The sequence below is a fragment of the Ptychodera flava genome, chromosome 2, assembly GCF_041260155.1.
Source record: "Ptychodera flava strain L36383 chromosome 2, AS_Pfla_20210202, whole genome shotgun sequence".
In the NCBI taxonomy this organism is placed as follows: Eukaryota; Metazoa; Hemichordata; class Enteropneusta; family Ptychoderidae; genus Ptychodera; species Ptychodera flava.
Window position 1 is genome coordinate 42,993,625 of NC_091929.1, and position 24,363 is coordinate 43,017,987.

The 24,363-nt window shown below is 35.0% G+C and overlaps 1 protein-coding gene across 1 annotated transcript; it reads right to left on the bottom strand.

The window, feature by feature from the left end:
• Window positions 1–1,452: 1,452 nt before the first annotated feature.
• Window positions 1,453–24,068, bottom strand: LOC139121563 (arylsulfatase B-like). The gene is made up of 7 exons (XM_070686575.1): window positions 23,709–24,068; window positions 14,191–14,377; window positions 11,648–11,823; window positions 9,371–9,584; window positions 7,064–7,310; window positions 4,247–4,413; window positions 1,453–2,815 (listed from the first exon to the last, which is right to left on the bottom strand). Exons 1-7 carry the CDS (start codon window positions 23,952–23,954, stop codon window positions 2,547–2,549), a joined length of 1,506 nt encoding a protein of 501 aa, XP_070542676.1. The 5' UTR covers window positions 23,955–24,068; the 3' UTR covers window positions 1,453–2,546.
• Between the last annotated feature and the right edge of the window lie 295 nt (window positions 24,069–24,363).

The window sequence follows — 24,363 nt, forward strand, 5'->3', positions numbered from 1 at the left end:
TTCATGTACAGAGCAATAACTCATTAATGTTTCAACTGATTTTATTCAAAGTTGGTACAAGGACATTGACTAATGTCATAGATATGCACTTTAATTTTTTTGGTGATACGATCCAATATGGCCACCGTGCGGCCATTTTGTTACGATTTTTTCATGTACAGAGCCATAACTCAGGCATATCTCAACCGATTTTATTCAAACTTGGTACAAGGACATTGACCTATGTCATACATATGCACATCGATTTGTTTTGTGATACGATCCAATATGGCCGCCGTGTGGCCATTTTATTACGTTTTCTCATGTCCAGAACCATAACTCAGACATGTATCAAGCGATTTTATTCAAAGTAGGTACAAGGACATTGACCAATGTCATACATATGCACGTAAATTTGTTTCTTTATACGATCCAATATGGCTGCTTTGCGGCCATTTTGTTATGATTTTTTCATGTACAAAGCCATAACTCAGGCATATCTCAACCGATTTTAATCAAAGTTGGTACAAGGACATTGACCTATGTCATACATATGCACATTGATTTGTTTTGTGATACGATCCAATATGGCCACCATGTGGCCATTTTATTTACGATTTTTCATGTCCTGAACTATAACTCAGACATGTATCAAGCGAATTTATTCAAAAGTATTTTTATCACAGACCTAATGAAGAGGACTCTATCCTCTCTGAGGACCTGTAATCAACGTACCCATTAACAAGTGGGGACTGTGTCATCACGATGACTTGTTTAACATGCCTCTAATTTAAACTTTTCCTCTAATTTACTATGGTCAAAATGTCTTTTCAGTTAAATTAAAAACCCGCTGATTGCATTGAAAATCCCAAATCACTAAAATGCACGCAGCTAATTCATAATGTTTTACAGTATGTATCCCTCCTTTTGCATGTACGGCAATGACGCAAAAAATAAATTTTTTTGTTTTTCATTCAATGTAGAGATAGGATGCTTGATTCAGGAAACTATGGAGGTAAAATGACTCCATTGGCATACGAAACCTAAATTTGAAGGTAGCTCCAAGTTAGAAATAAATTCAACACAATCACTGCTCTCGTACTATTGACCAATGAGAGCAATGCTTACAATAGCCCATACCTGACCCTATTTTCATAAGCAGCGCAGCCAGTGGTAGAAATGGGGCAGGGGACCAGACTATATGTTGTCGCAGCTGTATATGGAAGGTCACAGGGTCAATTATGCCATTATCATGCAAATGATAGTTGATGGAAAATGCTATTAAAAATATGAAACCGCTAATTTTGTACATGAAATAGTGGTATAACATAAAATATTTTCAACTGCTGTACAAGTCCTACATGAAATCAAAGCTGGCTTTGCAGCGATTTATCATCTGCAGTGGTACAATTGACCTTGTAACCTTCCTGGAAGTGGTGCTTTGTGTATTGCAATAATCCATACATTCACACGTTTTTGTGTTTAACGGTGTTTATTGTGACCTGTACATGTTACAGTGTATTTACAAGATGCTTGACAATGTAGAAATATGAAATATTCATCAACTGTCATTGTTAAAATGAAACCATCACTCCCATGGGAGTGATATTATCATGGTAAATGAATTGCCATCATTCATTTAAAATAATAGAAAGCGAACAACTTTTTTTTCTCAGTTGTGGGATAAATTTTTTTTGTGTCCAATAGATTTGCTTAGCTTAAGTTATTATACCCGTGTGTTTATTTTGTATTTCAATAAAATCTTCATGAATTCTTAAAATATTTTTTCATTAAATTCTATTTTATACAGTAGTTATTGCTATTTGTTTTTTTCCACCAAATCTTCCATGATGACAATGGTGTTTGCTTTGTTACATTTTCCGGATATGGAAGAGAGAGGGACTGTTTGAGGTTACCAAGATTTATCCCAAATGGATTCAATTTTAATAGTATTGCAGTTTGGAGAAACATCGGTGTAGTAACAATTATGAATTGAACAAAAAGACCCCAAGTTTTTAGAAGGGGGGTAATGTGGTCATTTTTTCAACCAATAAGGCCAAACAAAACGCATGTCACTGGTAAGACGCCTGGAAAAATGAGGATAGGTAGACCACAAATTTTTTTTTTTTTATATTTGTGTTGGCTTAAAATTTTCCCTCCTTGTTGGCTGAGATCCATAAACTATGGTAAATTTAGAGAATTTACTCAAATTCTTTGAAAATGCAAAAATGTTGTCTAGAGTTGGTGGGTTTTACCATTCCATCGGGTTACTGGAAACATTTTTTATTGGCCTAATCAGTTGTAGCGACAGACAGTGTGAACAAAATCAACGCAAGCCAATTACGAGAATCATTCTATAGGTGGGATTATGTTTTTATCACTCAAGAGCCAGTTCATCAAATTTTTTTTCGAGCTGAATCATAAGTTTTTGAAACATTTGATATCTCATGACGAAACTTTCAGGCAAACAACAAGTGTAAAAGTTATTGAAGGAAAAATGTAATTACTTGGTATCAACAATATATAGATATCAAGCCCTTTGAGATTATCATCTTTTTGATAAGTTGTCATTGCCATGGTGACCACACACCTCCAAACAGTGCTGGATTTGCATGTTTGACATCTTGTTGAGGAAAGTTTGGTGGTACTGAACTGTTATAGTATTGTCGCAATCTCCAGAGTAATTCTATCACAATGTCCGGCTTTGCTTCAGCAAGATTGTATTTCTCGTACGGATCTTGTGCAATGTTGTAAAGCTGCACAGCTTTGCCTGGCGTTTTTTCCGGATGTACAGAATCCATTCCTGACTCTGAGGGCGCCATCCAGCTGGCATTACCTGCCAACAGTTGAAAAGAGAAAATGTCATGGCAGTTCATTAATACATTGGCCAAGTTTCACAAGATTACACATGACTTGAAGAGTCAGAACTAAGGAAAATATTCACAACTTGTTTCTTGATCCACTGATCTTCACAATTTTTCCACTGCCATATATTTATTATAAGTGCTGATCAATTTTAGGCCACTACCCTCACATGTACTTTTACTTATGATCAATATTAGTAAAATAGTGTTTGAAATGAATGGGAAGCCTGTCATAAATGCATCCTAAACAAAGATTCCAATATGATATTCAAACTGTTAAAAAAAATTCTCTCTCTCTCTCTTTCTCTCTCTCTCTCGTCTCTCTCTCTCTCTCTCTCTCTCTCTCTCTCTCGCTCTCTAATATATATATATATATATAATATATATATATATATATATATATATATATAATAATATGGTGCTTTGTGTGTTGCAATAATCCATGCATTCAAACCTTTAAACCTTTTTGTGTTTAACAGTGTTTATTGTGACCTGTATGTTTCTTGTGACCTGTATATGTTGAATATATGTGTGTGTGTAATATAATAATATTAATAATATATATTATATATATATATATAATATATATATATATATATATATATATATATATATATATATATATATATATGGTATATATATATATATGGTATAATATATATATATATATATATATATATATATATATATATATATATATATATATATAATATATATATATATATATAATATATATATATATATATATATATATATATATATATATATGTTCTTGGTGTTTGGAGTGATAATAGTCTAGGACCTCTCCTTGGTTACGGTATACACTACACTTCAACAGTATGTTTCAGTTTATAGCCCTTTGAGCACCAAAGTCAATTTTTGTCACCTTTAAAAATATACCCTAGTCAATTTTTTTCAGACTGTTGTCAAAATTTTGATAAAAAACTGGAGCTTATGAAATGTGGTGTCCATTTGGTTCAAAATTATCAAAAAAGTTACAGAAAAATTCATAAAAATTGTTAAAATGATGCACTGAAATTTTGGTGGGAAAAATTACAGCACTCAAAAGGGTTAAGCGTAGCGTATACTGTGACTGAGGAGATGTCCTTGACTAGAGTGACAAGTAAACACTGACTGATCTTATGATCAGGCTGTGACCAATGCACAAATTCAATACAATATTTACACAAACAGCAGATGGAACAGTCATTGATATCAAAACCAATTAGGCTTTGATGTTTGTGATGTGAAATGGAAATAAAAAATATGTTACTGTTATAAACAGTACATCTCTATATCATAATTATAGTATTCAGATTGACAGCAAAAATCTGAAAATTTATTATTTATGGATGTACATAGTAAATCTTCCACATTACTGGAAAAAATAATTCTTGTGTTACCTGGAGCTCCCGTTATTAATTTCCAGTCGCAGACTCTGATAGCAGCTCTCATGGAGATGTTGAAATACGGATTATCCGAGTAAATGTCATCTTTAACGTTTTTTACTGCAGTGTATAGTGGATCTATGTGCAACAACATCTCCTGGCGTACAGATGGTGCTCCTTGACTGGAGAAAAGAAATAACTGGATAATGTCATAATGTAGATTTAACCCTTTGAGTGCTGTATTTTTTCCTTCCAAAGTTTCACTGCAATATTTTGTGGATTTCTATGAATTTTTCTCCAAGTTTTTGAAAATTTTAGATCAAATGGATATCACATTTCATTGTCTACACTTTTTTATCAAATTTTTGCAAAAATATGGAAAAAATAGGGGTGGGTATATTTTATAAAGGGGTCTCAGTAAATTGATTTTTGCGCTCAAAGGGTTAAAACCTCCATATATATTTTAAATATAACTGGGAATTTCATAATTTCATAATTTTGATTTGCATTTCCGATTCAAATTTATAGAAGATAGTGTCTGACATTAATCCAGTTTATTAAAGCAACTGTTTCTGTATGTTTGGCATTCGACATTTACTTTGATATTTAGTCCTTCATAAACCCTAAAATAAACACTCAATATTATGTACATCTGGTTTTCCTGGCTTTTGATTTACTGTCAAGTAAGTTACATCAAAATAATAAGAAACAAGATTAAAAACTGACGATAAGATCATGAGATGTTGATTGTCCCTGAGGATGCAGTCATGAAATCTTTTGTGAAAAAAATTATCCGCAAGTTGTCATTATAATAGCTATGTAACACTGGAACATTTAAGCTAGTGTATTTGTAGGGTATATTGTGTCATTGAATATATCCTCATTTTCTGCTCATTTAGCTTCAGAACAGGGTAGATATTCTGGTTCTTGTTCTTAATCTGCTTCTGTTTTGCATCACTTCCTCAATACCTCTGACGGTAAAATTCCAACATTGATAAAATTGCAAGTAATTAGAAGTGTGGATGAAAAACAAAGTTAAATTTACAAGTTAACATAAGCAGCTCCGTACACAGTAATGCTACATAACCCTCCCTATAACTGAATATTAAAAGAGCCTGTCTTTTGCAACATCACGAATACATCAAAAACTCTCCAAAAAAAGACAAAAGAATATCAGAGAAATGACAACAGAGGACACTTTGACCTCTGAAAGTAAAATTTGAAATTAATGAAATAGGATTATTGGCAACAGCTGTTACACAGATTTGTGGAGTCTGTTGCTTGTGACACAAACTGATACAAGCCTTCAGTTCAACAATGCATGTCAAATTTAAAGGCCTTACCAATCAAATTTTTCATTTTGTGGCCACTCAAAATTTTGAAAGGTATAAACGGGTTCAAAAATGCACACAGAATATTTTTCATATGCAATTTTATCTTTTAATACTTGATTGTTTCCATATAATATGAGTGTCCCTAAAGAATCAAAACAGACTATGTTTTCACATACATAAGGGACTGATCAGTTTCTTTGGCCTGGGGGTGAATATTTTTTTTGCCCACATCAAAAAGTGGCTAAAACCCCCCCCCCCCCCCATTCCAACTTTTGAATACAGGATGACACCCCTTCCAAGGCAAAGGTAAAGGTTTTAGTGATATTTTAAAAATTCAGTCATTCTGTTATGTTGATACTGTCGGCATGCCAGTTGTAGTGCAGGAATTTTAAATGTTCAATTTTAAAGTTTGAATACAGTTGAATGAGCTGAGAATGTATTTCACACTTTCTATTCATAACCGGGAGATGTCCTGAACTGTTTTACATATTTTGATGTCGATCACCAATATCAAAGAGAGAATAGCAGTAAATCAAAAACTTCAGTGGCTGCTGCCAGTCATCCAATTACAACTCTGGAGAAGCCCTAGAGAGGTATTTTTATAAGCTGTAGCCAATCTGATATGCGCAGTGTCTGAGAGGACCTTTTCTTTCATCGTTGAAACCAGCTAATAATGACAAAAACTTCCTTTTGTCAAGTGTTATTTTACTCATGAAAAAATGAACTTTTATTTGAAAACCTTAGACAGGAAGGAAAATAGTTGCATCAATACATAAAATATCTTGTCATTTTTGCCTTCCCAAAATATGTCACTGTATCAATGTATTGTGAAATATTAGTGCATGTTGCTTTCTAATACTGAATTCTCATAGAGAAAACAGAAAAGTATCAGGAATTTGTCATGCTTTTCATATGAACTGCAGATTTCATAATGAGTAGTACACTTTGCAAAACAGACTTTCAATTTGCAAACATCCAGATATCTCTGATATATATATATTCTTATATATTAAAGTTATCATGCATTTGTGGCTGGTATTATGCTTTGCAAAACAAACTTTCAATTTGCAGACATCCAGATATCTCTGATATATAGTATATATTTGATATTAAAGTTACACGCCCAAAAGGCGCGCTGAAAAATGCAATTGAGTAATGCAATTTGTGGCTTGTATGATGTATTTCAGGCAAGTGTGAGCCCAGCATTTTAAAACTATGGTGACCCCCATCACCAAAGTCGAAAACACGTTGAACCCCCCCCCCCCCCCCCACTGAAGGAACTGATCAGTCCCTAATTTTCACTAACATACTGTAGACATTTTCAGTACAGTTTATAAAACTTGTATACAAAGATTTATCAATAGGAAAGCTACATGGTAAAGTTTTTTCAAATACACTGTATTTTTCATGAAAACCTCCAAAAATCTACATTCAAGGATGCAGAACCAAGAACTTAATTATTTAAGTCTAATTGAAGTTGACCCCATACAGGACTTGCCTGATAGTTTCCCATTGGTTGTAGCCATCTAGTTTTCTTCCACCAATCAGATTTCCTCCAGCGACTTGGATTAAGGTCGGGAACCAATCACTGATGTGAATTAATTCATGGCTGACTGTTCCTCGGACTTGGTCACTTAGCAAGGGACTGTTGACAAAACCAACCCCATGAACACCGCCCTCATACAGCGTACCTTTTCCTCCTCTCAATGGCCAGTTACTGCCCAGAAAGTGAAGCCCTCCATTGTCTGAGAAAACAAGGGATTTGAAATATTATCAATGTATCATATCTACACATTCAGGCAAAATACAGAAATCATTCCATATTTATTTATTTATGGTAATCATCACGCACAGTCCCTCTACCCACGGACTGTGCATCATGCAATGCGGACACGTGATGCCCGAAATCTGATAGAATTTTGCTGAATAATTCAAATTTTGACTTTTAAAATCCACCTACAAGTGGCCCTCACTGAGTATAAACTATATGCAAGAAGCAACTGTATACTAATTGAAAGATATAAACGTCACCATATCTATGAAAACTGTCAAGCATGTAAGATGCAATATTCAAAACCTAATATTAAAATGAAAAATCTGTAAAACCATTAAAGCTCTATATAATTTAGATGTGTTATATTTTCATTTTGTCCGAATCGCAATACATGGTTTCTTGTTCTTAACTCTGCAAATTGTGTCAAAATGCCAACATCAACACAGCCTTTTAAGGTGGAGCTGCATGTTGCCAACACTGTTTTTTTCAAAGCAATATTTCTCATCAAAGATGACAAGGAAACCCCCTCATACTATATATTTTCAGAAAGCAGAGACTCTAAAGTTTAGTATTGTAGCAGTAATTTACTCGAAAGATGAAGTGGGTGTATATTTGGGGTAAAAAACCTCAATTTTGGTATTAACGATAAAAATTGATTTAAGTCAAAAACTTGACACTATTTTATGAAATGTAATATTTAACTTGAAAGAAGAGTATATGTAGAAAAAAACGACTATTTTATTTTGCATTATCTATCCTCATTCAAAAATGGCAAAGTTGAAAAACTGACATTCAAAAAAGTGATTAAAATCATGATTAGTAAAATTCAAATGCCTCTTATTTAAAATGTAAGAACTTTATTGCCAAACAAAATAGTCGTTTTTTTAAAGAGCATTTAAAGAACATAATGTGAAAATTTCAGAAAATTTGACCCAGCCAGAGTGGAGTTAAATTCTTTGGAAATTTTGAAATTGGGAGGAAAAAGAAGCCAGGAAATCGGGTGATTTGCATTCATTTGCATAAATTAACACTTCTTTATCACAAAACTTACGACTGTTTGACAAGCTAAAAGGTGAACCCCACCAACATTTTAATCTTGGGTTAACATATTAATTAAAATTGAATGAATATTTGCAAAAACGTGATTTTTGAGCAAAATATGCTTTGTTGGGTGCAGCACCCCCTTAAACTTACAATTATGCGCATAGTAGTTGTTGTCAATTGTAATCCTGAATACAATAAATTTTTCAACAATAATACTGTATATTGTAAATTCTGTTGTTTTTTTATTGCTAATACTTGTTATTTCAACAAACCTTTTTGGAAGGAAGAAGGAGAGGTACTTGTTTCCTAACTGTAACAATTGTAGCCTTGGTGAGCTGGGTCGTGTGGCCATAGGCCTCTGCCGTGCGCGTGCGGCTTGCGCGATGCCTTACCAAGGCTACAAATCCTATCCTATACCCTGCCCACATAAAACAGCACTGCAGATCTGCAATACATACATAAGACACACATTGGGCCGCATTATCAGCAAATCTTGGCTTACAGTGTGCAAATTTCACCATTATCCTGCTCTCAGATAATGTTAGAATTGTTATGAAACCATATCGATGGCCAACTGTACTCCTTGCAGCTGAAAAATGACAGTTTAGGCCTAATGATTTGGGCACAAAGTCGATTCAAACTCTACCACCATCTTCATTCGACGAGACGATCTTCATCACACAAACCACACGACAGAGGCCCAAGCCGCACGACCCAGCCCACCAAGGCTTCAATTATTATAACTACTTGTTTCCCAGACCAAACACTTTGAAAGTATTGTAAACAGTCACAGCTATAATATAATGGTGTCCTGTATAAAACATAACCTAATTGATTTCCGAAGTCTATATTTCTGTATATTTGTGTATCTTGCCTCTGCTTTTTGTTTGTTATGTGTATTACTGATTTCTAAATTTTTGAACAGCACAGTACAATCACAGATCTAGATGGCTATGACTGCTAGTGACTGTTTATTTGATTTCATACCTGTTGAGAATATCAAGACAGTGTTTTCCCATAATCCTCTCTTTTGAAGGGCCATAGTAACATTACCAACAGCCTCGTCCATACACGTTACCATGCCAGCATAAGTACGTCGTGATTCGTCATTAGGAATTATGTCCTTGTACATATCAGAGTATTCAGATGGTACTTGTAAGGGCGTGTGGACAGCTTGGAATGACAAGTACAGAAACAATGGCTGAAAATGAAGAGAATGAATACAGATGGTATTTGTACTAAAGAGTATGTGGACAGCTTGGAATGACAGATAAAGAAGCAATGGCTGAGATATAAAAAATAAGTGTACTAGGAACGGATGTGGACAGCTTGGAATGATAGATACAAAAACAATGGCTGAAAATATCAATAAATAAATTATGAGCATCTGCCATTGATAGCATACCTTTAAATGATCAGATTTTGTTCAATAAATATAATCTAAATATTGATAAAGTTGCTGTTCTACTACAGGTATTTCCAGATCGAATATTGATGTACGTGAGAATCTTATTTACCTTGAATAAGTAAGTCTCTTAGCTTAAAGATAAATAAAAAGAGCTGTAGTTTACATGGCTATGAAAATAGTGAAAGTACATTTTATCATTAATCCAAAAAATCTTAAACAATTTTTCAAAAGTGTACATTTCTGGCAACAAACCGCCTTTTTTGCTAACCCTTTCTCCGATGTGTAGACAAATTCTTATATAGTGGAGATGATTGTGCTAAATGCTTCTCTGTTCCTTTGTATATCTCACAAAATTCTCCCTTACCTACCCACTTCTCTGTTGCCGGAAAAAATTATTTTCATTTCAGCCAGATTACAAACACGCATTACTTTGTAACTCATATAATTATTTGAAAAGTCTTGAGGAGGGATAAAAAGATTATTATAAAAATGTTGAGCAATTCAATACGCGCCGTATACAATGATAGATGGTCACATGAACTAGGAAAACATATGTTCAATATCAAAATACCAGCTATGTGTGTTTTCGAGAGAGGTCATAATATCACCATCACAACAATGTACAGCTCTCTCCAATTAACTTGCATAGCCGCCATTATTGCAGGCTTGCACCAATTTTCTGACACCATGCTGCTTATAATATATATATATATATATATATATATATATATATATATATATATATATATATATATATATATATATATATATATATATATATATATATATATAATCCCATGGTATTTTTCTCTGTTTGACGTCATCGTATACGAGTGTTTTTCGCGGAGCCGTACAACTTCGAGCCGAAGGCGAGAAGTTGTGCGGCTCCGCGAAAAACATGAGTCAAAATATAAATATAAATATATATATATATATATATATATATATATATATATATATATATATATATATATATATATATATATATATATATATATATATATATATACATTTCATATATATATATATATATATATATATATATATATATATATATATACATACATTTCATATATATATTAACAAATGTTTTTCTGTTCTAAAGGTTTATCTATTTTGTAATTATTACATTTAATTTTTGAAAGACAACTGACTGGGTTTTTTTCCAATTTCTTTCCTTACACCTTTCTGTAAACAGAAGCGCACAGACATTTTGTCTGTTCCTGTATTTTGACCAATGTTTTGTTGCATCTCATGGTTGGAGCCCTTGAAAAACAATTTTATGAATTCCATATATAAGTGGCTGTCACAAAGTACCATAATTTCTGAAAGTCCTAGGCAAAAATTTGAATAAAAATTTGTTTTTGTTAATTGTAATACCACTGAAGTGATTTGACAAAGCCCTGATTTGTTTCCTTGATGCACGCAATTGCTTTCAATGTGTGAAATCTGTCACAATAGTTGTTTCATTAATGACCATCTGTTACAAGGTCATCATCAACATGTGAATCAGTAAAGAACATTGTGTGACAAAGGAAACCGTTATTGTCGTGGAGGCAATATGACAAATCTGAGACCGAGAATCAGTCTGACTACAAAGGATCATCACCCAACATTGTACATACACCCTTTGCGATAGATAAAGTTCCACTGGAATCCAATCTTGTGAGGCGTTTTGAGGAATGTTGATAGTAATTTTGAAAATTGCCTATTTGCATCGTCAAGTCCTAGAGAAAGACCGTTGGACAATTTTTAGGAATTTACGTTTGTAAATAATTTATACTACAAAAATGAAACTGACATATGTATCCATTAATCAATTTCCATGTAAAGTTTTAGGACACGGGTTTACTCACTGTAGTTTCATCATGGTTCATGATGATATTCTCAGCTTCTTGTGCATAAATGTGCGTTGAATATTTGCCATTGTATTCTCTGTGAGCTGGTTCATCATTTCGTCTGAAATCCCAACCATTGAATGATCCAGTGCTGATGTTATGATAGTAATAGTCTTCCATTGCTTGATAAAACCCTACAGATACAGCAATATTTGTTTAAATTGATATTTGGTGAAGTGAAACACTTGTTAGGCCAAAAAAATAAATTGTGCTGTTCCTATAACAAGGTTTTCAAAAATAGGGTAGGTAGTTAGGTAGGTAGGTAGGTAGGTAGGTAGAGATTTTTTCCAAAATATTTTTATTTGTAAATATGCATATTTCAGGAGTTCAGGGCGATCAAACACTGGCGACAACATTTCCAGAAAAACTGTACCATACGTGTAAAAGGAATAAAAACATAAATGCCAGGTAACGCACGCATGATTTTACGTGTTTTTTCTTTCTTTTTTTTTTTACTTTCATGTTTACATAGCTCAAAAAAGTCTGTGGTCGGCAGGTAGAAAATAGGGTAGGTCGGGTTATCGGAACAGCACAATGTTTTTGGCCTTACCCTTTAAGCTCATTTAGAGGAACAATAGCTAGAATGTTATTTTTCATCGATTTAAATAATAAAACAAATCAATTTTTTCTTGTTCAAAGAGAAGGTGACTTTACCAACACAATGCATAGTGTATATTATTTATCAATGAATTCTAGTCCAGACCAGAGTTGATGTTTCAATAAAAGACATGGAACAGCATACACAGGCTATACTGAAAAATCAAACTCTAAGCATTTTAATATGATTTCGGGAGTTACAGTTTACATATGTATATATAGAATGAATAAGCTTATTCTGGAAAATACATAAAGAATCATAGCAACTGGAGGTTCAAATTGATATTGGCTACTAGAATATAGTACTTTTTCATTTGTACTGAAATGAGTTTTTGTCTCGTGTCTGATGCCTCACAAATGACACTCACTAATGTTGTTATGAAACAGGAACAGATAATATCAGATGACAACCTTTAATCAATTCTTGTCTAATGTACATCAATTTTTACTGGATGGCATTTACGGATCATCATACCTTCATTACATTATTTATAACATTACTATAATGTGCGCCAGCTTGCCAATTAATAGTTTATTGACATGATTTACTGCGGCCATTTGGAGGACATTGCTCTGTGAATAACATTGTTGGTGAACCAATATTCTAAACCATCTCTAGCAATTTTAGACAAATTAAATACAATAAAATCCTGGGAAGCTATTCAACTTTAACTTAACGACCACTTCAAACCAACCCAATAAAACAACCCAGATTATCTGAATCAACTTAAAAGGAAAAAAATTGGACTACCTTTAAAAACTGCGATATTGAACATACTATATAAAGCTTGGAGGTCTATGGCTACACTTGCTGCGAAAGAATTGCCTCAATCACGTTGGGATTATTAAGTACAGCGCAAGTGTTTTGGACAGCTATATGCAGCTTACAACTTGTATATGAACACCCTTTCTATGGAAACATTTTGCCAAAGAAAGGATACCGATAATGTTTTGACATACGCTGCATTTTAGTTTTTCAACTTGCAACCATATGATTTAAAGGCAATCTCTACATTCTTCTTAGTATACTGAGGAGAGACACCATATTCTGTCTCTACAGGTAAACTAGCACACATTTCACTGAATATCAAAATAATCACAAACATGACGCTTGCAGTAAACGTCAGAGAATAGTTTTTACATCCTGATCTTACTTAATGTTTAGATTTTAATCGTTTTTAAAATGTTTTAAAACGTTAAATTTTATAGTTTTTGTCTGCATTTATCAGAATTTTAAAATGTAATCGGGATCAAACATTGTGTAAAACTCTTGCAATAACTGGTGATTTACAATGATCAGCATGACTCATTTGCATATTTTGAATGCAGAGTCATATGCATATGTTACTTTCTGCTGAAAATATAATAAATTTAGCATAAATTATTCCTCAAGCTGCATTCAGCCATTACGAACTCATACAGCAAGCCGTAGCCGTGTATGCACTGGGCATCTAGACACCCTCTGATATTCTGTATCCATCGATCATTCTGTTTTTCAACTTTTCTGACGTTAAGTGATTGGAAGATGTCCAGATATGCAGTTTATCTACCAAACTCTGCTACGATAACTGAATAAGATTTGCAGCAGCTGTGAACGGATTTGAGATATTTGGTATAAGGAGCTTGACCTGAATCTCCCGGAGATGACACAACCATAATCCATCACTTTACAGATAACCATCAAAATGTTTCTGGCAATTGTGATCAAAATGACCCAGTCAGACATTAAAATCCTCACTGTCTTTTCTTCAACAACACCCTGCATTCCATTTGTATGACTTAATATTTATCAAACCACCACATGTGGTCTTTTCGACTGTATGTGATTGAAAATGCCTATTTGCACTATGTTGTACTTACCTAGGAACTTACCACAGTGGATAGATGCACTATGGTGTACTTACCTAGGAAATTGTCAAAGCCCCGATGATTAGGCAAACAATTCTTTGTGTAGAATCCCAAGTGCCATTTGCCAACCATGTTAGTAGAATATCCATACTCTTTGAGTTTTTGCGGTAGAGTTATCTCGTCAAATGGAAGACATAATGGTTGAAGCATCAATATTGTGCCATGTTGTAAACCTGTATGTATCTGAACAGATGATTTAAAGAATCAGCAACGATCCTGTGATAAAAGTTAAAAACCGGAAAAGCGCTCGAAGTATGATCATGTACATGCATTATACTGTATCTATACTGTTAACAATCATGAGTCGAAAGTTAACGCATCAGAACAGTTTTCACAAATGTTTTGTTTATATAGTGTATGTGTTCCATCAGAATTTAAAAAGGATGACGTTATATGCTTATGTTGGAAAAATCTTTACCATTTGCATGGGAATTTCGTGTAAGTTAATCAATGAAGAAAGAGAAGAAGAAGAAGAAGATTTTGATTTTTCAAATAAACGTTTATTACTAAAATTAGTCTCCTGTACAGACAAGTACATATCAAAACAATTCAATTTTGAGACAAAAAGCAAAAATGAAATCTGACAAATGCTTTATAGCAAATGATGGTCAATTACTGAAAATACTAAACAAAATTGGACTGTAAAAATCAGCAAAAACTGCGAAATGACTATGAAACTGATGCTGGAGCTAGACGGAGAGAACTGGTGAAAGGGCAAACAGGTAGCTATATCACTTGCAACATGGGGAAGGAAACCAATTAAATCTGAAAAAAGCACAATTTTGTTAATGACAAAAGGCAAGATGCGAGGTGCATGAAAAATCTCCACTGAATAGGAGAAAGCGAAACAAACATCCGAAACAAGAAAAGTGACAGAAATTTGCGAGGAAATAGGACAGGAACACCTTACATCTTGCAGAAAAAAGCCACCTAACCGCCAATGAGAAGGGGTATATTGAGAAAACTTTTCGTTGGCATGTACATGCTTACGAAGAATCCTCCCAACTGACCACCCCTTCCATTCCGTGAGGAGTACGGTGCCCAGGACGAGATAGGATTTGGCAAAAGGGAAAGTGTGCTTAGAGGTGAAAGCATTTTCTTTACAACAAAATTGAATCAATAGTAAAAGTTCCATCAATGTCTACAGAAACAATGACGTCATTAATACACCAAATGTTTTTGAAAGCACTTATGTTTGAATTGAGCGTGAAGTAATTATATTCTTCTAAAATGCGAGCACAAACTCGCCTTTTAAAAACAGAAACAAGCGTATTACTGATTGAGGGATCATGACCATTAATTGCATTTCGTCTTGTTACATGAATTGCAATTTTAGCTGTCGTAAAAAGGAAATTTAAAAGCGCAAAAGTATTGTTGTCCTAAACAAACCACCAGAATAAAATCTTGCATTCCTGACCAAGAAAAAGGTGACAGAGTTTACGAAGGAGAATGAACAAGGGAGAAAGACGAGGGCATTCTAAAATATGTGTAAAAGGTCATCTCTGGCACTACAGAAAATACAATCAGAGCTATAAGATGAGCTATAAGAAGAAGAAGAAGAAGAAGAAGAAGACAACGACGACGACAAGGAAATGCATCAATTTTAAAGAATATCATATCAATTATCCTGCATATGTAATGGTTTGATGGCTTTTTGATTTCTTTGCTACTTGAGTAAGTATCAAAGATAGCAAATTTAAATATGACCTAAAGATTACTAAAGTTATACCAAAAAGTCAAATATTAACAATAGTGTTACTGAACTCAATGCCCAATGACAAGTTTTTTGTCCAAGATAATAAACCAATCTGAACAAATCATATAACATCAATATATACAGGGGTTTCATTAAGTTTTTACATAGAGGCCCGAAAGATAAAGTAAGTAGCTTTCTGGAAGGAAACAAAACGTTTAACTATCAAGAGTTTCAATTTTCAAAAACGTGGATGGCAAAATCGAGAGAGTGACCTGTCATTTTCGCCTCCCTTCGCCTCTCAATGAAACCCATGATATGTCTTAATAGGATGTGACCATTATTAATCGTGCTCACAAGATCACTCTAGGTCTTTCCAGCTTGCACTCAGCAAACTATACAATTTATTGCTGCAATCGATCCTAATAACAATCTAGCAGATTATTATTATCACCACATCCCTACAGACAACTATCATCTGCGTACCATCACATCAAACCTTTCTCTTCACAGTTTAACGATGGACTCTTCTTGCACAGTCACAACACACTATTACTTTAACCCCCTCTCGTGACAAATGGTTCTCATTGCGTGTTTAGGGCAAGCTATCTTCATTTCCATTCACCCAGTTATGTATCTCGTCCACACACTCATCCTTGAAGAAATTTCTCCTCATACACTTGAAGCAAAGCCAGTCATCTAAGCATCCTGCCCACACTTGAAATTGACTGCTACTGAATTCCTAACAGCAAATGAACGTGGTTAACAGTATTGCAACATATCATATTACGTTTTGGAATCTGTAAAAGATCCAATCGATAAATGTAGCTTTGGATTTTCAAAATGCTGAGCTATAATCATTTTTCTTCAATTTTGTTGCTATTTCTGAAAAAGGGGAGTAGCTAAAACAAGTACTGTGCCCAGAAAAAACTCCAGCAATTGACAAACCACCAACAATTGACAATCAAATAGGTAATACATCTCAAATCAACACATTTTAAAATGCCCTATGCACTCCCTTTATTCAAGTTACCGTGGACGTGCACCCTCAAACATTTATGATATTACAAGCATTTATCTGAAAATAACAGACAATATTATAATGAAAACATAAGGACAATATAATAAAGGGTATAGATTCATTCGTGTCATAATGTTAGGAAAACACAGCAAGATGTTAATGTAGTAGCGACAATATTTTAAAGTGTGTAAGACAGCCTACAACAGAAAATATTGTAAAGCACAACACCGCAAAAGAAATGTCTTGATTCAGATCTTGTTGTGTTATCATGTTGTAATATTCATGCAAAGATTACTGCAGCAATTGTTTTTCACTTTCAAAGATGGGGCCATGTTTTGGTTCTCTTTATCGATGACATCACTTTTCAGATGCTTAAAAGCTGGAACACTGGTGAAAGTCTAAATGATTGACATGTCTGCTGAAATGACAAAGTCTGCTAGACATTTGAGGTGAGTAGTTGGGATTCAGTGATGTAATGAAGTGAATGGTGTGTAAATGTTTGAATTTTGGACAGTTTTGTACTAAAATCTAACCATAGATTGCTTTTGAAATGGCTAATCGATCCTGGTGTCCGTAAGCCCTGTTAATCAAGAAGATTCACTGAAATCATTGGTTGCTATGACAAATGGTGAGACATGCAACAAGCTGACACTGATGTTGTGTTTAATTGCATTTTACGCTCTGTTTGGTGGGTAACATTCTGTGTCTTCTTAAACCGAGCAGATTACTGTAGGAGTCAGCAGTTGAAAGGAGATCTACACTTTAACACTGACAGTCAACATCTTCCCGCCAGTCAGTCAACAAAAATGGCACTATAGATGACAAAAGGTCCCAAAATGAAGGCGATAAGTACCTTAATTATCACAACATGTAATCAATGCGCATAACATTAAGTGTTAAATTTTGATATAAATATTGGGGACATAAATTGTGTTAGGATGCGTAACTAACCACAGTCATATATAAAGTAAATGCAAAGCATTAAATATTAGCTGAATTATGAATTGATGCTTAAAGGGACAAAATCGTTCTTTCTTGAGCGTTTATCCTAACTTTCTTTTTATATGAAAAGTCTTTTGTATTGTTTGACTTCTTGAAACATGCTGAAATACTGGTCAACTAGGCACAACCTCAACTCTGCTTGCAGCCCCACAAGATTAGACATTCAGTAAAACATTTGACGGTCTGTGCCAAAAAATCAAGTTCTGTTCACCGTGGCAGCTCTCACCGTGCAGGGTTGAACATGCACAGTCACATAAAGTTTGGACCTCGTGCAAGCTTTCGCAATGAAATCTTGGCGGCATCTTTAATCTAGATAAGGATGGCACCTTTCTCTTACATTGTAGCAATGTAAGCAAAGCAAGCCGGAATGGGAAAATCCATTTTATCTAGAGTTCACAAACGAATTAATCGATTTGCATTCAGCAGAGGAGTAATTTTGACGCTGTTTCAGTTATGTACCATCGTCATTTTGTACACTGGGTGACTTTATGCAAGTTTTTTCTTGAAAGAGTGACCTTGTGCCTTTAATTGTTAAAAAATGTTCCTTTTTTAAATACAGGATATGAAGAAAACACTATATTTGAATGCTCAAAAGAATAAAATTCAAGTAACGTTTTAAATTTTGTGGTAGTACTATGTGGAATAAATCGAACTTGTAACTGTAATTCGGTGCAGTATGCAATGATGATAACACTTTTCACTTCTCGCTGCTAAACTGGTTACTCACTAATGATGTTAAAGGGACAAAGTCACTCTTTTTAACCTTTTTGTGATATCAAGGAAATTGGAATTAAAGTCACTCAGTGTACAAAATGACGACGGTACATAGAGGGCCCTGGGGAAGATTAGCATTTATGCTAACCAGGTTTCCTGTTAAGGATGTTTACCCTCTTTAAATAAAGTTGATAAAAATAACTGCAAAAGTGTCAAAAATTACCTCATTGCTGAATGCAAGAAGATGATTTCGTTTATGAACTCCAGACATCATGAACTTTTCCTTTTCCGACTTCTTTTCCTATGATAAATTAACATTGACACATTGTAAGGAAAAGCTGCTATCCTTGTGTATATTAAAGGTACCGCCAATTAAAGTTATACAGTCACCTGTAATCTATATATGCCCATATATGGTCAAAGGGGCATTCCTTGTATTCAAAATGCCCATGTGAGGGCGCTGTTTTTAAAAAGCGGCCACCCACTTAAAATCTGTGATTGATTAGATTTTCTCTTTCCATTGTAACTGTGGCAAAATGGAACAGGTGACAGTGTACCGCCATTTAAAGTTTCATTAAAAAAGCTTGCATGAGGGTCCAAACATTATGTAACAGTGTAGGTCCAGCCGTGTATGGTGACAGTTGTGCACTTGACATATGAACTTGATTTTTAGGTACAAACCGAAAATGTTTCACAGCATGTTTAATCTTGCCTAGCGAGTCCAGCAGAGGTGAGGTTGTGCACAGTTGACCAATGAATGGGGGCCAGAATTTGATCATCACCACAATAAATTTCACATGTAAAACAGACCATTAAATTTCGAGCATGTTTATATGTTCAAACTTTGCTGAATAATATGAAATATCACGAGTATAATTTTTCATGAAACAAATATTTTTTGAAACAGGGAGTATTGGTTACCCAATGGCTAAATCTACAACATTTTATGATAACTATATAACATTTTATCATTCAACCAACAGCTAGGCAAATACCGGACATAGTTTAATATATATTGGCTCATTAAGAGCTTGAGTTTTGCTTGATCAATCATTATAATGTTCCTTCTGCAAATTTTAAGTGTACTCTTTTTTAACTCCATTATATCCTTAAGTTTTATGGTTGAAAATGTATTTGAATTAACTTTCAAATTAAAGTAATTGTTTGTAATCTCTTTTGAACATACAGCGTAAAAGAAACAATAAGGGAAAAATCCTAGACTTCCAAACAAAGAATGAAAAAGTACATTAATGAAAAACTACTTAAAATCGGAAACTATCAGTGTTTTTTTCACAGATGGAAATTAAAGGGAAAGACATACTCAATGTACAAGCTAAGTGGAAGTTTTCAGTACCATATTTTTCTGATAATGTTAGTGTGAACACATCGACCTCTGCATTCATAAGAATTATGAAATTTGAAATATCAGCAGTAAATTTCTAAGTATGAATATTATTGATAAGTAAACGGCATGCTTGCCACAGTCCACTGACAAGTTTAATTTCATCCGGCTTCTGTGAACAGTGCTTATGGCCAAACTGGAGGTATCAGTGGCGTGTACCATCAAGTTATATGTGTATTGGATGTCTGTCTTTGTACTGAGTTGCAGGCTTGCTGTTACGAACCGATCAGAATTCAATACTGTTTCTCAGACTTTTCAGGCAATATCATTAAGAAATAGCGGTCTGAATATTACACTTTTTACAGTAAAGATCGAGATTTGGTCCACCTGACTGTGTTCTGATGGCTTTCCACAAATTACACAACCTTGCTAGCCACGGGTGGCACTCAAACCTGGTTAGGGAAAGTATACCATGCTAAGTAAAGAAAGCTGTGCAGACCAAACCGTCCAAACGACGATAACACAGTATTTCAAGTTGTTAACTCCAGATGTTATTTATTGCTATCAAATTTATATGTAATGTCATAAATCATTTGTACAATACAGTAACATATGAACAGACTGTCTCATAAGCTGAATATTGCATTGTTAGCATCCACGCACAGGTTCAATATAGAGTACAAAAAACATGTAGAATTATATCGTTCTAGAGATCATGTTGATGTTCTGTTATACTACTTTGAAGATTCGTGTTTTTTCAGGGATTGTCTATTTACATAAGCGGAGGGCGATATTTGTTAGAAGGACTTTCGTTGTCAAAGAGATTACGAGTGGGCTCAAAAACTGCCAGCAAAACTTTAAATTAGGTCTTCCCCTGGATGACCACTTAAGACTGGTGTGCAATGTGTATTATTGAATCCTGACTTGTACATAAAGACAAGAATGGTTGACAGAGTGTATCAGCAAATGGACGTTATGAAAATCCAGTAATGGCAGTTATGTCACTAGGACGTATAAGCAAGCACAGATAATTGTTCTTTGTGTTTCTGGCTGACTAATTTGTTAAACGTATAACACGATTGGAACTAATTTGAGAGAATTCTCTCTAATAATTGTTCAAATTTATCGACGGTGTTAGGTGTCCTATAGCAGAAAGTTGCATTATTACAAATTACCCATAAAAATAAGTGTATTGCAAAACAAAAAGAAAAGCAGATGAGCTTACATTTGCAGATTAAATCAAAATTACTACACTATCCAATATCCCAAATTAGTTCGAATCGTGTTGCATGTACTTTCTTCGTTGTATACCATTTCTCACCGGGGGGATAGATCGCTTCATAATTTCATCATGGATTGAACACGGTGTTATCCCAGTAAATGTGTGCTACAATGTCTAGCGTGAATTTGCCAACACAACCTTTACGTGTTCAGCTTTCAACGATACCACAAACAACGTAATTTCAGTCCGGACAAGGATTCTGATGTCTGATGTCAAATATAATACCGTAAGAAATTGTTGTTGTACGAAAGTAGTCGTTTCGTGTTTAAAGCCGGGGTTGAAAGAATGGTCCCGTTGGTAATCTCGACACAATATGCACAGAAGATTGACTTCGACGCAAAAACGATAGCAGATATGAATTCAGATATGTATTGAAAACCTAGCCCTGCGTACGATACTGTAGGAGGCCGTATGACGCAGGAAAAACACACCATCGTCGCAGGGCTATTGAAAGCCGTGCATCGTGGCTGTTAATTGAATAAATTTTATGAGGGAAATCTGCCTCCGAACTCGGGGATGCCTGGGTATAGCGGCCATTCTGTTTCCCAAGTTCCTATATTTCCATTGCATACAACAGCGGCCATCACCGTGTATCGAGCGACAAACGACTGTGGTTTGATTTCACTGAATTCAGTAAATTTTCGATGGGATTCGAACTCTCAACGCAACCTACGGCACCCTGTCACCTAGCGAAGACATCAGAGTCGAGAAAGGTCCCTCGGCCAGTCCACAAACAAACCCTGGCTATGAGCTAGGTTCGAATTGTGTGAACCTTGCACACTTCTTTAATATTCAGGCAAAGGAAATAATCGGCATCTCCTGGTGTAAAAGATGATTTATGTTTCTCTGATAAGACAACGACAATTGGCGAATGTTTGACCATCCCTCCCGGCGTTTGCCGACAACCAACGTCACTAAGATGTTGCATAAGCTTATTGTGCTCCCATGGCGCTGGACCTCTCCCTTTATGTGTCCCTGAGACGCGTTCGCCCGACTCTCAAATTTCAACAATTCTTTTCTGATCTATTATTTGTGGGGTCTCATTTTAAAGCTCTTGGAGGGAGAAAAACATTCACGGTCTTAGTTTTTCGAAAATCCAAAATTTAATTTCCCCATAGAGTTTAAACAGGACTGGCGGCCATTTTGAATTTCAAATATCGTTAAATGTTAGGTAATTTGTTTAGCTAGTTCCAAACTTTAACTCCAGATTTTTAGTGTTGATTTGGCAAGAGAATGGTTGAGAGTTTGAACAAAATTTTTAAGCCTTTAACTTTCGAGGCGCATACTGTGTCTTCAAGGTTAGCGTAGATACTTTGGATTTCAACTCCAGAAATCGTTTTCCGGAACAAAAAAATATGAAAACCTTTTTGCACATTGACCCTCTTGTACAACTATTGCTCATTCAACTTCATTCAAAAGACTTTTGCTTGCAACTAATTACTTAAAACTTTAGTCTTACATCCAATTTATTCTGAACTTCCATAAATCCGAGAATGTTACAATTGAATACTGCTCTGAAAATCAAAATGACTAGAACGTAGAAAATATTTCTTTTCCGTTGATAAAATTGAAACAACATAATGGAACTTCCCGTAATGCATTGCAAAGATTGAGTAAACAAAATCTGTCACAAGATACTTAGAATTTGATGACGTGACTTTCCTTACATAAAGATTATTCTTTACAATGAATTGATACGCAGTATGTAAATACTTTAAAGAATCATTTTTTCGTCATCCAAGGACAGATTTATAAGTCCCATGTAAATAAGGACTTTATGGTGAGACGGGGATTATATTTCACATGTATTTAGAGTGCAAATGTTCCATACCAACCTTTGCAAATGTTTTGTCTCAAAACCCGGAGGCATGTTGGCGTGCATTTCCCCCCCCCCCAAAAAAATAATAATAAAGGATCGTCCCTTACGAACCGAGAAGACAAGCACGTCAATTCTAAATTTTGTGCGCAGCGGCGCGGTGTCACTTCAGGCATGCTCAGTTGTTAACGAAATCTACAATAAGGAAAATTTGCGTTAGATGTAAAAGACGTTTGTAAAAATTAATAACAAATACCAGTCGTTTAACAACGTCGATCAATAAACGCGCGACATGCACGCTGAGCATTGTTGCCGAACAAAATTAAACAGTGCCAGCAACGAGCCAAAACGTAATCTAGGGACAGAAAGCGAAAACCTATAAGCTTATACATGTAGAACTAGTTCCTGTTGCGTTTGTACACATAGCACATTTTTTTATGTTTGGGAGCATTCTTGATAGCAATGCAGAACCTCGTTCCTGTATTGTTGTCTAGCAGACAGATAGAAAACAAATTGCCCGAAACTATGGTAGAATTGTGGATGTCGCTCCATTTTAATATGTTACCTTTTAGTTACATATTCGCTGTCGCTACCTTGACATATAAACATGGATATATTGAAAGTGCCGAGCGACACATCCTTACCTCATATCTGCCGGTCAGCAAAACACTTCTTGACGGTGTACACAGCGATGGCATGTAGTAATTTTCGAGCTTCACTCCCCCAGCCGCCAGCGCATCAATGTTTGGCGTTTTCATGATGGAGCCATGGTAACCGACATCATCCCATCCGAGGTCGTCGGCCAAGATGAAGACGATGTGCGGTCTCGGAGCAGCCTGGACCGTTGCCAGCCACAGTCGAACGGAGAGCAAGATGCAAACTGTCTTCATGTTTCACTGTCTCCATACATACTGTGTTGGCCTTCAGTTTCTTCGTCAACAGTCGATGACAACTCCAATAGGGGTCGGTAAGGGTGATGCCATGTGACTATACTATCGCGTCAGCTGTGCGGGGGATTAATTTTGTTAAATCGCTCAGCATTGTACTCACTGTCGCGCTGTGGTTCTGTGCAAATCAGGTTTATAAAACAGAGAATTTACCTCAGTGATAAACATTTTGGCGATAAAAAATCAAACAGTATTGCTCTCATCAGTTTTACAACTTGTGTTTATCCAAAATGAAATTGTCAGGAAAGCTACATTGGTACCGTGTTTCTCTGAAAGTCGAAATTAAATAGTTTCAATGTAGAGTTAAGGATGAGATGGGCTGCCATTTTGAATACCAAATAATGTAAATTTG